General features: G+C 49.2%; 1 protein-coding gene across 1 annotated transcript; it reads left to right on the top strand.

Annotated features, from left to right (window-relative positions):
- Positions 1-1,284: 1,284 nt before the first annotated feature.
- On the top strand, positions 1,285-5,176 carry Cytl1 (cytokine like 1). Its single transcript, XM_038317751.1, has 4 exons — positions 1,285-1,443; positions 2,956-3,000; positions 3,490-3,618; positions 5,093-5,176. The coding sequence occupies exons 1-4, from the start codon at positions 1,285-1,287 to the stop codon at positions 5,174-5,176; spliced, it is 417 nt and encodes a 138-aa protein (XP_038173679.1).
- The last annotated feature ends 9,695 nt before the right edge of the window (positions 5,177-14,871 follow it).

Below are 14,871 nucleotides of genomic sequence, written 5' to 3'. Positions count from 1 at the left end.
GACGCATGGCACCTGCTGCTGCAGTCACCCTGATGCGTGCTGGTGTCTAGGCAACATGCAGGGTCCTGTGATTCCCATATCACTCTTTGGGACTGTTTCCTGGGGCCAAGTCAGGCCTTAGCTGTGGCCATAACATTAGCTCAGAAGTCTTGGTGACTCCTGATGTGACTGGCGTAAGTTCTGCCTGGTCTGGGTAGCATTCTGACTATTTGTCACTGTGGCCTGAGCGTGGGACACTTGTCACTCCATTGCACATGGTGGGAAAGCAAAGATGATTTAAGAAATTGGTCCAAGAATATCACCAGAGAGAGGAAAGAGCCATTCTGCACCTCAGCATCCGAGGATGGTGCTTCCCCTTTCACTGCTGCTTCAGCACTAAAAAGATGGAGTCTTTAATTTTTCTGTCCTCTGGAAGCCTTAGTGGGGGTTCAGTGACGGTCACACAGTCAAGAAGTACAGAGGAAACCTCTCCCAAGACCCAGAGCTCTATCCAACAGTCTCCATCCTGTATAATGGCTGCCCTCCAGACGAGGTACCCAAGGAAGCCTCTCCTCCAGACCCAGAGTTACATCCAACAGTCTCCATCCTGTTTAATGGCTGCTCTCCAGATGAGGTACCCAAGGAAGCCTGTCCTCCAGACCCAGAGTTACATCCAACAGTCTCCATCCTGCTTGATTGCTGCTCTCCAGATGAGGTACCCAAGGAAGCCTGTCCTCCAGTCACAGAGCTGCATCCAATAGTCTCCATCCTGCTTAGTGACTGGGGTGTGGATAAGGTACCCAGTCTGCCTGACTCCAGTCCTACACTTTGTACTGCCCAGCAGACTGGAAGGATTAGGGGCACCCTAGCCCTACTCTACCCCAAATTCTGTCCAGGAGATCAGTCAGTCTTAGGAAACAGTGCCCCAACTATGACACCAGACAAGACTTCCTTATCCTGGCCTCTGATCCAATCTCCCATTCTTCCATCCCCTTCCCCCTCTGACCCTCTCAACTGCTGCTTCTGTCATGAGAGACATTTCTGGTAGAAAATGAGCACTTGTTTCCCTTCTAGGTGCCTCCAGTCCCCCAGCCCTGCAACTCCCCCCTCCCATTATTACAGTTTCCTTCTGAAAGAACCCAGTGTCCCAGACCCTATGGGCGTGTCACGTCCTTGGTCCCACCCTCCTTGGATGCCTGGCCCTGGCAGGGACACCACAGGAAAAAGGTGGGGAGCCCGAGCTCGGGATATCTCCCCAGCAACTGTTTAAAGGAACAGCTGGCCCAGCTGTAGGCAGCAGACACAATGGAACGGGGGACATTGCCTCTGTTGCTGCCTCTGCTGATGGTGGCTGTCTGGCCTCTGGCAGTACAGCCTGCGCCCCCTACCTGCTACTCCCGGATGCTGACCCTGAGTCATGAGATCATGGCAGATTTCCAGAGCCTGCAGGCTTCAGAGCCTCAGGTAAGTTTTCCACTTGCCTCCTTTGCCTTGGGAAGATAGATCGATGATAGGTAGATAGTAGATAGATAGATAGATAGATAGATAGATAGATAGATAGATAGATAGATAGATAGATAGATAGATAGAAGTTTAGGGTTACATAGAACTAAGGAATGAAGCTTCTTTATTTCTGTCATTAGCCTAATGACCAACAATGTATATGTCAAGAGTGACACACTCCTTAGCTGCTGAAGGACTGTGGGACAATTTCTCAGTGCCCTGCCTCAGATCCCTTCTCTGTAAAAAGCGGGGATAATAGCATCTTCCTGGGTGCAATGGGGCTGAAAGGATTGACCACAGGGATACAGGACAAATGTTAGCCCTATCCTCAGAGGAAGACCCCAGGAACTTAGGGGTGTCCCCTGAGGGGTGCTTCAAAGGAGGGAGGGCTGAGTTGCCTGCTTATCTCTAATAGAAGCAAAACACACTGGACTTCCCTAAGAGTCTGGGTAAACTTCAAAAGTGTTACTCAGCTGCTTGCACAGGCTTCAAACAGAACCCAACGTTCCTCGGGTACTGGGGCTCACATTATCTTAACACTTTGTATTTTCTTTTCAAGAGTCAAATTGCACGTTTTACTATCTTGTGATAAAAATGATAGGCTGTAGAACAGTAGGAAAATACATAGGACCAAGAAAAAAAAAGTGTTTGTGATCCTGCCACCTAGAGGCATTTGCTGCTATTCACTCTTCTGCACAAGTTCTTACCTATGGTGGCGGTGAACTGTGTGTTACATTGCACCAGCGGCTAGGCAAGCTGCCTATCAACAATACCATCCGATAAGCTTGTGTTCATTCGTGCGACGCTTCTTTAGACAATTGTCTAAAGAAATGTCCCTCACCATGAAACAGAGCATTTGACGCTCGAAGGTAAGAACAGAGGCCCAGAACTGCAGGGTGAGACAACGTGGAAGACAACACACTCAATCTTTTGTTTCACAACTGGGGAACTGAGTCACAGAGAAGGAAAACAGCAGCCTAGCTCCCACAGAGGTTCATAGAGGGGAGGGCACTAGATAGGCGGGCCTCTGGTCCTGCGCACACACAAGCACACATACACACACATACATTCACTCCTCTTAAGGGTGCTATATTGTATGTAAGCGCCTAAAGCTCTTATATAGATAAATATATAAGAATATATTTATGTGGGTATGTATTCTTCATACAGTTGGCTGCTATAAAATCAGTTCACATACATGAATGCATTATATCTACAGTACTACGTAATGTCATACACATGCTGGTGCGTGTCTGTACACATGTGCTTGTATAAAATGGTGTCCTAACTCACAGTTATCGTAAAGGCTATGCTTTGAAGTAAGATTCTTAGAGAACAGGTATCATGATTCAGGAAGTGTTGTAGGTGTGTGCCATGGCATCAGGGGAAAAGCTCTGCCGCTATCGGCTGGGGGACAGTTGGCAGTGAACAGACTGTGACCAGCTGTCCCATTCACTTGCTTTCTTCCTGCAGGATTCGTGTGTGAGGTACTTGCCTAGGCTCTACCTGGATATCCACGTAAGAGAGTGCTGCCTGGTGGGTGGGGCCAGGTGGGGCAGGGCAGAGTGGGGCAGGGCGGGGTGGGGGGTGTGGAGGGGTGGAGTAGGGTGGGGTGGGGTGGGACAAGGCAGAGTAGGGCAGGGGGAGTGGGGCAGGGCAGGGTGGGAGGGGTGTGGAAGGGTAGAATGGGAGAGAGGGGTGGGGCAAGGCAGAGTGGGGCAGGGTGGAGTGGGGCAGGGCAGGGTGGGTGGGGTGGGGTGGGGTGGGGCAGGGTGGGTGGGGTGGGGAGGGGTGAGGTGGTGTGGGGTGGGACATGGTGGGATGGGATAGGGAGGGGTGGGTGGGGTGAAGCAGGGTGGGGTGGGGGTTATGAACCAGCTCTGCTACTGGCTGAGGAGGCAGCCAGGGAGAGAAGAGGTCTTAGGCTATGTCAAAGGACTCCTGAGCTCAGTCTCTGGTCCCCCGGCTCCTACTTCTCCCAAAGCCCTCTCTTGTCCCCACTCTCAGAATTACTGTGTGCTGGCCAAGCTGCGGGATTTCGTGGCCTCTCCTCAGTGCTGGAAAATGGCCGAAGTGGACACTCTGAAGGACAAAGTGCGGAAGCTGTATACCATCATGAACTCCTTCTGCAGGCGGGTGTGTGAGGCACTCAAGAGCCCTTTTCTCCTATGGACATCCCAGGGAGGAGGGCTGGGAAGAGGGCTGGGAGTGGGCCTGGCGGAGGGACTTCCAGTCCCAGCAGACTTTCTGCAACAGTTGTCACCCCTGTTAGGTGAGCAGGATTCAGAAAGGGACCCTTCACCTCCCAAGGCCGCAAATGGAGGCAGTGCAGGCACCTGACTCTCTCCTAGGCCATTCCATAGACACTGGAGGCAGAGTAAAAGAGCCAGAGGGAGTCACAGGACACTTCCTGAAGGAGGAGAGTCTAGGTGGGGATGAATGCCATCTGAGGAGCTGGTGCTGGGAAGGAAGGGAACAGAAAGCTAACACCGTGGTCCCACAAACCCAGCCAACCCCAGATAGCTATGTCCTCATGTTCACCTTCCCTGACACTTCTTCACAACTGTGGAGTGAGGGACTTAGTGGCCATCTGGTGACATCAGGGTAAAGGTCCTAATAATTATACCCTACAGTGTGACCACTCTGTACTCTCTCTCTCTAAGATGCCTAGCAAGGTGACTAAATGTACAAGTTCTTTAAAAAAAATTCTAAATTCCAAGTTCCTTTTAAAAATGCTAGTTCGTGTGTGTGTGTGTGTGTGAGAGAGAGAGAGAGAGAGAGAGAAACAGAGAGACAGAGAGAGAGAGAGAGAGAGAGGGGGAGAGAGAGAGAGAGAGAGAGAGAGAGAGAGAGAGAGAGAGAGAGAGAATATGAACGTATGGTACATGTACAGAAGTGGAGGCCGGAAGAAGACATCAAGTGTCTTGCTGGGAAACGTAAGCCCCAAATATCCTTCTACTCTGCTCCCCACAGTGCTGGTATTACATGTGCACAGCCATGCACAGCCTCTTACACAGGTGCTGAGATTTGAACTCAGGTCATTGTGCTTAGGCCGGAAATGATTTTACCTTCTGATCTACCTCCTCAGACTCTTGTGTGTATATGCGTGTGTGTGTGTGAGTGTGTGGGGAGAATATATGGGGGGCACATGTATGTATGCATGGAGGCACCTGCCTGGCTCAGAGTAAGGCCCTCCCCTCCAGAATCTTTAGCTTGCTGACACTTCGTCTTATGCCAGTCCCTCTTAGTTCCTAAACTCCTTTGGTTTGTTGTGGGGAAAGGAAGTTGGCATTAGCAGAGTTCCTTCTGGCATGTGGCGTGCACTGGCTGGGGTAGCTGGAGGTGGGAGCTAACAGTATTCTACAATAGCTGCACCCATTCATTCTGCCAACCACTCAGCCATCTGTCCATCTGGTCAACCAAAGCCTGAGCAAATACCAATGCAAATGTGAAGAAAGAAGACACTAGTTCTCCTTGGGGACAGAGGGGCATTTCTACACACCAGCAATGCTCAGATCGTGTTGGAGGGTGACAGGATCCCTAGTACTGCTCATGGGCCCCAGAGACACCCACAGCAGACACCTGCTCACTCCTGCCTTGTCTTTTCCAGGACTTGGTGTTCCTCTCAGATGACTGCAATGCTTTAGAATACCCGATCCCTGAGAGCACGGATCCTCCAGACTGGCAGAGCTAAGAAAGCAGGTGGGCCAGAAGAATGACCCAGAGGCCTGAAGCTGGGCCAGCTGTCCAAAACAGATTCTCAGCACCCCGGGCCTTCCTTTAGGGCAGTTGTTAGACCTTCTGTGTATCTCTGCCTTCTGGAACACCAGTTAGGATTATACAGCCAAGCCTGCTTTGTGCACAGGTTGGAGCCAGCTTATATGTGTCTCATCGGGGCATAAGAGACAGAAACCGTAAACTACACACTGACTTCTCTTTGGGGAACAAGCAGCTTGAGAGCAGCAAAACCCCGAGTCTTTGTGGCTGCTTTAATGAAATCATGGGACTATTCTTTCTGGTCACCGCTAAACCCAAAGAGACTTCAACTTTATGCTTCCTTCCCACACAAGCTTTCCTTCCTTTCTCTCATTTTAAGGCATTTTTACTGCTTCTGCAATGTATTTACAAGGCTTTTATGTAGTGTGAAGGAGCCACCCTTTCACTGAAGGGTTACGAAAACCAAATAAATCTTTACTACAAGAAGCAGGAGTGCTGTTGTGCTCTTGTGTGCCCAAGGTGGCCTCAGAAGGTTTTTTTCCCCCACCTTTTTCTCAGAGCACCTGTTATTCCCATGATGCAACTGTTGGTTCCTTTCCATCAAGCCCAACGGTCACACTGGGGTTCCCAGTGGAGAGATTTCCAAGCAGTGTGTCCTCTCCATGGTGAGCTCCTGACTTCCCATTCCCACTAATCACTTTGGGCTATCTGTGTCTTACTGTTTCTGGATAAAGCCAGCAATGGACCATGGACCGATGCACTGAGAGGCCGGATAATTCCCCCCGTGTGGTGAAGGCTGGGTAGTACACGAAGACCTGAGCAGAATGGAAAGGAATATGGGTAGCGAAGCAGCTACTCTCAACATCCTGCCAGCTCTGGAGCTCCTGGCTTCTTCAGCCCTGGCTCGAGTCTTCCACCACTGCCTCTACTCACTCTCGGGCCTTTTGACTAAGCCTAGAATTCACATCAACCCCCTGTTTTCCAGGCCTAAAAGCACATTGTCAGCTCTTCTGAGTGTGTAGCTTGCAGGTGTCTGATTGTGGGACTCCTTAGCCTTTGTAATTCCATGGGCCAGTCTTTATTCACACACACACACACACACACACACACACACACACACACCATGGCCTTTGCTTCTCTAGAGAAGCCTTAAGGATACACTGAACCTGCGTTTGTGTCTCCATCACCAAGGCTGATGATTTGCATCTCCATCACCAAGCTTGATTACTAATCAAGCTCTCCTCTTGCCTGAACCCCTGCAGTAGCCTCCTAAGTGGGCCTCCAGCTCGAATCTCTCCCCCTTACAATCAACTCTCGCCCAGCGGCCAGAACAATCTCTGTAAAGTATGAATTAATGGTCAAGACGGCTCAGCCAGTAAAGGTGCTTGCTGCTAAGCCTAATAACCCAAGTTCAAGAAAAACCAACCCCTGGAAGTTGTCCTCTGACCTCCACACACGTACCATGGCATCCACATGCATGCATGCACACGCGCAGACACACACACACACAATGTTTTAATGTAGCAAAAATTATAAATATCAATTAGATCATGCCTGTCCTCTACTGAAAACTCTGCAGCTTCCCATTTTGACTGAAGTTTGAGCTTTTCACCTTGGCCTTCAAGCCCTAGCATGCTTCAAGCCTTGCTCACTAGCGTGGTTGTTCTGTATAAAGTGTCCCATGGCTTTTCAATAGCAGGTGAGAAATCCATCAGTTGTTTGTATGTCATTTGTCCTTCCTGCAAGGTAGTGTGCTCTAGGAAGGCAGGGGCCATAGATTCTCATTGCGTGGTTACTTCCCCACCACCTAGCACCATGCCTGGGTGACCAGAAAGGTCAGAAACTAGGTTTGAAATGACTGACTCTTACTATAAAATAGAAACAAGCCACTTGTTAAAGACTTGAGATTTCCAGTCGGCCCCACCATGCCCTCTTCCTGGTACACATGACATTTGTACCGTGAAAGGGGTAGTTCAGAGGTCTTCTTCATGTATGGCCAGAAACTGTTCCTTATTGCTGGTTTGGTCAACGTTGACATGTTGTATACTCACACATGCAATGCGCATGCACACATTGTGAGGGAATTCATCTCAGCGCTCCCAGATCTTTCATAAGACATGGCCGCGTGGATCACTGCCAGCAGCCAAGCCCTGAGCTGAGCCTGATCTTCCTTCCCAGGTACAGTCGAGCATTTCATCATCAGCGCGGACCTCCTGGCAGCACTCGGCTGAGCATGACACGTAATCACACCCGGGGGCAGTTACACCCGGTGAGGATTATTAGACAGAAATCCCACAGCTTGAGTTAAGTCTGTAGAAAAATGCTGAGTGTGTGAAACCACAGCCCTGTTTGCAGAAATGGTTAGGCCTGTAGAGTGTCAGATCAAGAGCTCCAGGAACAGAGAGAGGGACTATCCTGGCATCCATCAATTGTTAGAAGAGAAGGAAAAAATAGAAAAGCCCGGTTCAGGAATGAGGAAATGCCTGCATCAGCAGTAATAACTTAGATTTATTCTCCTCCATGATGACTTGGCCTGGGAATTATTGGGCATTGCAGACACAATTCTCGAATGCTTGTAGCTGAGCTCCTGAAACACATCCCTACTTATTTTTCGAGAATGTTCTGGCTGTGGAGCAAGGTCAAAGGAATGTTCTCTGGGGAAGTAGTGTTTTTGGCTCTTTGACCTCTGCTGCAGCTGTATAGCCCCAACCCAGGGCAGGATAGTCTCAAGACAGATGACAGGGTCAGGTGGTGTCACTGTGACAGCAATGGAACCCTTCCCGATGGCCTGAGCAGCACAGATATGATGATGATGAGTTTTGTCAACTTGATACAACCTGGGATCATGTGGAAGAGAGTCTCGATGGCAGACTGTCAGAACTGAGTCGACCTACGGGGATAACTGTAGGAGAAATGATTGTCGGGGGCTGTCTTAATTCTTTTGATTGGTGCGGAGAGGCAGGCAAGCATTAGGTGACACCATACCCTGTCAGGTCCTAGATTATGTAAGAGTGGAGAAAGCTAGCTGAGCACTACTAGGCTTGCATTCATCTCTCTGCTCTTAGCTATGATGTGACCAGCTCCCTCGAGTTCATGCCTTGACTTCCCATAAAAATGGACCGCAACCTGGAACTGTGAATCAAATAGACCCTTCCTCCGCTACGCTGCTATTGGTCTGGGTGTTGAGCACAGCAAGAGAAATGACACTAGGACAACAAAGGTCCAGAAGTTTGGAGTCATGCCACTCGGGTCCAGGAGGCACTGAAGCTGCAGCTTACATCACTCATTCATGCGCAGGTCTGCTTGTGTTCCACGTGAAGGACTCCAGCTTAGCCAGGCTCCTACAAAGTTTCAGATTTAGCTATGGTTTCTAGCACCGGGATAACTATCACGACCAAAGCAACTTGGGGAGGAAAGGGCTTATTTAATTTCACACTTCCACATCACAGCCCATCATCAGAAGAGGCCGGGACCAAGAACTGATTCAAAAGCCATGGAAGAGTGCTGCTTACTGGCTTGCTCCTCGTGACTTGCTCATCATGCTTCCTTATAGCATCCAGGGCTACCTGTTCAGGGGTGGCACCACTCTATAGCTGGGTCCTCCCACATCAATCATCAATCAATAACATGGCACAAATTCACCTATGGGCAACCTGATAAAGACATTTCCTCAATTAAAAATGTCTCTTCCAAGATGAGTCTAGGTTGTGTAGAGTTACCATAAAACTAGCCAACACAACTGGTGTCTTACTGTGAGGGTAAAAACAAAAAGCAAAACAAAAAAACTCACAGAGCAGATCCCAGAGACATCCCACAAAAATGAGTCAAAGTGCTGATATTACAAGTATATTACAAGCAGGTCCAGAGGGGGTAACAGCAAGCTGCATGAGTGGTTCCTGGATGTGGACTACGCATGAAGAGCACTAATGTTCCCTCTCTGCCTTACACCACGCACCAAAGGAGACTGGAGATGGTGGTGAGCAAGCGATAGCTTCTGGTGTTTAGACCACCAGGTGGAATGTCTTGGACCATGAGGATCAGCATACTGTTTGCCTGGCTCGGTTCTGTGCATAAAGAAGTTCCCAAGAAGGTGTCTGCTAATGAATAACACTGCTAACACTTGGTAAATATCAATAAACACAGGGGCCAGTAAGATGACTCCACATGTAAGTACACCTGCCACACAAGCCAGATGACCTGAGATCAATCCCTAGAAGCCACATAAGAAGTGGAAGAAAGGAACTGACACCTGAATGTTGTCCTTTGAACTCCATATGTAGGCTGTAGGAAGTGCTGCACACACACATGCACACACACATGTACATACACAGACACATACATGCATGTGCACACACACAAATAATTAACTTATATAAATATTTTTTAGACAAAGTCTCTCTTTGTAGCCCTGACTGGCCTGGAACTCATTATGTAGACAAAGCATTGAATTCACAGAGTTCTACTTACTGGATGCTAGAATTAAAGGCATATGCCACCATGCCTGTTGTCAGAGGCTGCTTGTTTGTTCCCAGCCACTCAGACCCAAAATAATCACACAGAAACTATTTTATTTACAATACTGTTTGGCCAATAGCCTAAGCATAATTTTAGCTAACTCTTATATTTTAAACTAACCCATCTCTATTAATCTGTGCATCACTACAAGATCGTGGCCTACCAGCAAAGTTTTGGCAGGCTCTGGTGGGAACATCTGCCTCTGCTGCAGCTACATGGCGTCTTTCTGACTTTGCCTACTCTCTCTATATATTTCTGTTTGGATTTTCTGCTTGGTTTTACTCTGTTAAACCATTGGCCAAAAGCAGCTTTATTCATTATAAAGCTGTATATGTAACACATATACAGAAGGACTTCCCACGCCATTTCCCCTTTTCTGTTTAAGTAAAAGGAAAGGTTTCAACATTAACATAATAAAATTACATATAACAAAATTTATAAAGTGAAAATTGCAGTTACAGTATTTATATCTACTTTATCTTTTATCATAACTAAGGAAAACTATAAGTATAACTATCAATTCTTTAACTTCATCAAAGCCTCCAGAAAGATATAATATTACCTAAGTTAACAGGAAGTGCATTGTAAGCAACTTCCAAAACTCTAGAACTGACAGAGACATCTCACTGCCTGGACAGTCACCCAAAGTTCCTATGTAATGTTGGAGTATCCATCTTCAGCCTACAGGCCCATAGTATCCGGCAGACTTCCATGAAGTAGTAAATGTCAAAGACAGTTGTATCTATATTGGCAGTTTGTCAGTCACTTTCTTCTGTGTCCTGCAGAGTGTCTAGCGGTTGGTGCTCAGAGGGTGAAGGAACTCTGTTGAGTCCTCCTTGCACATGAAGCTGACCCAAGCCTTATAGCTTATTTTTAAAAACTGAATAAGAAGGGTGTGAATACTCTGATATAACTAAGCTGTGCCAATTTACTTATGCATCGTCCCAAACACCGGCAGTGATCTGTGCCTGGCTTTTCAAGATGCCAGTGCACGGTTACTATGTGGGGTCCCCATGCTGGTCATAGGTCTTTTGATCTTATTTCTTTCACCTACGTTTTTTTCTTTTGTAACATTTTTATTGTTTATGTGTGTGTGTGCATGTGTATGCATATGTCAGAGTATACATGAGGAAGTCAGAAGACAGCCTACAGGAACTTATTCCTTCCTTCTCCCTTCTCCCTTCTCCCAGGATCAAACTCAGCCTGTCAGGCTTGGTGGCAAGCCCCTTTACCCTGGTAGGACCACATAAATGAAAATTTTGTGTCCTAATCCAAAACCTATCTTAATTAGGGCTATCGCTGCTGTGATCAAACACCATCACCAAAGCAACTTGGGGAAGAAAGGGTTTATGTCACTTTCAGTGTCATTTAACAGCTCATTGTCCAAAGCAGTGAGGACGGGAGCTCAAGCAGGGCAGGAACCTGGAGGCAGGAGACAACGCAGAGGCCGTGGAGGGCTGCCGCGTACTGACTTGCTCCCCATGGCTTGCTCAGCCTGCTCTCTTAGAGAGGACCATCAGGACCACCAGGCCAGGGCTGGCACCACCATCCTCGGGCATCAATCACTAATTAAGAAATTGCCTACTGGCTTGCCTATAATCTGATTTTATGGGTTTTTTTTCTTAGTTGAGGACCCCAGTTTGTGTCAAGTTGACATAAAAGTAGCCAGCACACCTCCTAAGCTACACCTGCCCCTCTTCTCCTCTCAGGACCACTTCTCCCCTGGACAGCATGGGATGGGAGATTGGAGCTCTGAAAGGAAGCCCCAGGCTTTCAATGTGTTTTGAATTGAATGCTCTCCTTTTGCTGGCAAGCAAGGAGACAACGAGGGTGTCTTTGTTGCAAAAATCACTCCAGTGTTGTAACCAACTCCCTGAAGGATGGCAGAACATCACGGCGAAGGCAACTATGGAGCAAAGATAATTAATTTAGATGTGATTTCAAAGCTGGAGGAACCTATTTGCAGTCACGGGAAGCATGGCACGAACATCAGCTCATTCCAAAGTACCACATAGGGTCAGGAAGCACGGCGGGGGGTGGTCAGGTGCCCGTGAATTCTGCTGTTTGAGTCCAGCAGGTCAGATGATCCCTCCCCACCGCAGGCCCTTCCAGTGTCGGACAGAGGTGACTCTCCCCCATCCCTCTCATCTGCATCACAGGCCTCCTGGCTCTGCCGATAGATCCTCCTCCTGGCTCAGGCTCTCTGGGCTACAGCCTGGCTTGGGGTGAAGTGCAAGTGCATAAAGTCACCCATGGCATCAGGAAGGACTGAAGTCTGGCCTCATAAAAGAGGCCATAGCCCTGCTTATCTCTGACTGCAGCACTTCTTCACGGAGAGCAAGCCCCCAAGGAAAACGTGGCTGCTCCAAGCATGGACAAATCTAAGGGACATAGTGTGCTTTGGAAGAAGTATCATACTGTCCCTCCCTGCTGAGCCTCAGACCTAGGGTCACCCCTTCCTTGCCACCCTGTTGTGTGGTGTTCTTGTTGCTGGTGTTTGGTTAGTTGGCTGACTGGTTGGTTTGGTTTTTTTCTCTGTACAAGAACACTTAACCATACTGTCTCCAGTATTTCAGGATAACACAGGGGCAGCCTGGGACAGGGCTGACGGCTGCCACCTTAGAGGTGACAAAGGGGACCCTCGGTTATCTGTCAGGAATAGATGTTGAGGTCCCCTGAGGCTCTTCAGGTTGCCGCCCTGTGACTCCCAGACTCCCCAGGTGCCTGCACGTTTCAGCTACCACTTTGAAAGGTTTGGGGAACGAAATGCTTCCATGCTCCCCTTTCCTAGGCTAGGTGAGGGGCAGGAGGTAGGGCTGGGGCCACCTGATGGGAAGCCACATGTCCTGGCTGTCCATGAGGCTCTTTGTACAACTGTGTTGGTTTGTACAACTGTGTTGGTTACTCCTCTCGTTTAAAGTGAGCGGGACACAACCCATATGCATGACACATATATGCCATCCCCCAGGGGTGGGGAGCAAGCCAAGAAGGCCTGCTGGTGAGGTAAGCAAGAGAAACAGATGCAACCAAAGTAGAGAAAAAATAGTCATTTTCTCTCCAGGTACAGGGACGCAGGGTACAAGCTGAGGGGTCACTATGAGTACCTGAGAGGCACCCAGGAGTAGGAAGAGTTCCTGGGGATAGGGGCTCAGACACTGGCACTGCCAGACAGAGCCCAGAAGGACGGAGGGCAAGTGTGGGTCATGAGAGGGATGGCCAGCGGTCAAGTGGGACTGTGGACTCTGTTAAGGCAGGGCTGTGCAGCAGGGCCCCTGCAGGGTACCTGGGCTCAAATCCGAAATCCGCCTCTTCTAAGAGCCCTGCCTTAGTTTCCACATCTGTAAACGGGGTTCATAGTAACATCCACAGGACAGAGTGGCCTGAAGCACGGTGGAAGTGCACGGAGAAAACCCACGAAGTGACACTCTGTGTCAGCACCTGCCATCCTGGGGAACACTGAGGCAGCAGGGTAGGATAGGTGCCGGCCCTAGGCAGCAGTTTCCTAGCAAAGCCACTAACACTACGAGTCAGGGAAATGGGGACAACTCAGAGGTTCTAAGCCTGTCCTGTATGTGTTGATCAGCCTCGGAAAAAGGCCCAGCTGCCTGAAGCAGTCCCCAGCTGTGGGCCAGAGGCCTTGACAAACGCAATTAATCATAAGCAGATTTACATATGCAAACAGGCTTCTCGACCAACAAATAGTCTCACAGGGACTTTGCAAATACAGCCTCCATGTAACCTTTCTATGGGACTAAAGACACTGAAAGATCAAGTTAGCATGGTGCGGAGAAGCTTAAAACTCCATCCTAGCTCACAAATGCTTCCAGTTACTTAAGTCGTTTTAACATGGTTTGTGATTGGTAATTATTGCTTCCTGTCTGTGGGTAAAACAGACCAGGATCCAGCCAGCAAACTGCCCCGGGGCCACACACCACTCCTTGATCCCCTCCAGGCAGCTCACAGACCCTCTCACTTGCCACCAACCTGATACACCCTACGAGACACCTTACCCCAGCCCACACAGCCTCCTGGTATCCCTGCTGTGATGGGGGCCCCAAGGTCACAGGACTAATCAGCTGGGAGAAGGTTGGGCACAGTCACTAGTCCCGTGTCACCTTTATTCCTTCCGGGCCACACTTTCTCAGATATAATATGAAGGGCAGCAAGTGTTGACAATATGATCTTCCTTTATCTTGAATAGGTGGAGGGAGGTCCTTTGTCTTGTCCTTTTGTGCCTTGTACTACCAACCTGGCTGACCACAGCAGTGGAGGCAGACTCTAACGTTAGCAGGGAAAAGCGCTGCTGCCCTCTAGTGGCCACATCCAGAATGACTCTGGGCGACACCCACTGCATAATCAGGTAGAAAGGTCTTGGAACTCTACAGTGTGTTGAGACCCAAGGTACACTGCATGGGCACAGAACATGTCCAGCGCATTTACAGAGGGGACAGGTGTGCGGACTGCAGGGATACCGCACACAGCCCTTTGCTGAAGGAGTCAAAGTCCAGCCACGTATCCAAGAGCCTGCAAGGACAGGTACCAGCTCCCAGACCTGCAGCTCACCACTCCCTGACCCAGGCTGCTCTCCCGCTCTGAGACACACCAATCCTCTCCAAGGACACTTGGCTCCAGAGAAGCGATGCCAGACTTCCACATTGGCAACTTCATTGGCCCTTCCATGTCACATACACACATGCAGTGCCCAGAGCAGCCCCCACAATCCCCCCTGGCCCTTTCAGTGGTGTTTTAGCAGAGTTTCTTCTGAGGGCTCCCTGCTGGGTAGCCAGTTCCTGGAGGCAGAGAAGTGTGTGGAGTCTCCTGGTGTGTCCCCAGCACCTGCTATAGTACACAGTAGGTGCTCCATAAATGCTTGTCAAACAAGGAAGCGCATACAAGATCAGGCTTTGGGCTCTTAGGAGGTGGCTAGGTGGGGTGGGGTCAGGTTCAGGCACCGTTTGAGTAACTAAGAAAGGAGTGGGTCAACTACTGCAGGCATGACAGTCACCTTGGGGGACTCTCAAAGGAAATGACAGAGAAACGAAGTTTGAAAGAACAAAACCACACGCAGCTAGCTCTATCACATCCCTTGGGGCCCCACTCAGACCTCTGCTCCTGGCATCTCAGGCACCACGTTCTGCTGTGTTTTGTTTTGTTTTA

The sequence above is a fragment of the Arvicola amphibius genome, chromosome 1 (genome assembly GCF_903992535.2).
Source record: "Arvicola amphibius chromosome 1, mArvAmp1.2, whole genome shotgun sequence".
NCBI classification, from domain to species: domain Eukaryota; kingdom Metazoa; phylum Chordata; class Mammalia; order Rodentia; family Cricetidae; genus Arvicola; species Arvicola amphibius.
Note: the sequence above shows the minus strand (reverse complement) of the source record. Positions and strands in the feature narration are given on the sequence as shown.

Coding starts and splice junctions, on each gene's coding strand:
- Cytl1 (XM_038317751.1), top strand. CDS start 1,285: ATGGAACGGGGGACATTGCCTCTGTTGCTGCCTCTGCTGATGGTGGCT. Junction 3,001..3,489: donor GGCTCTACCTGGATATCCAC/GTAAGAGAGTGC, acceptor CCCCACTCTCAG/AATTACTGTGTGCTGGCCAA. Junction 3,619..5,092: donor TGAACTCCTTCTGCAGGCGG/GTGTGTGAGGCA, acceptor TGTCTTTTCCAG/GACTTGGTGTTCCTCTCAGA.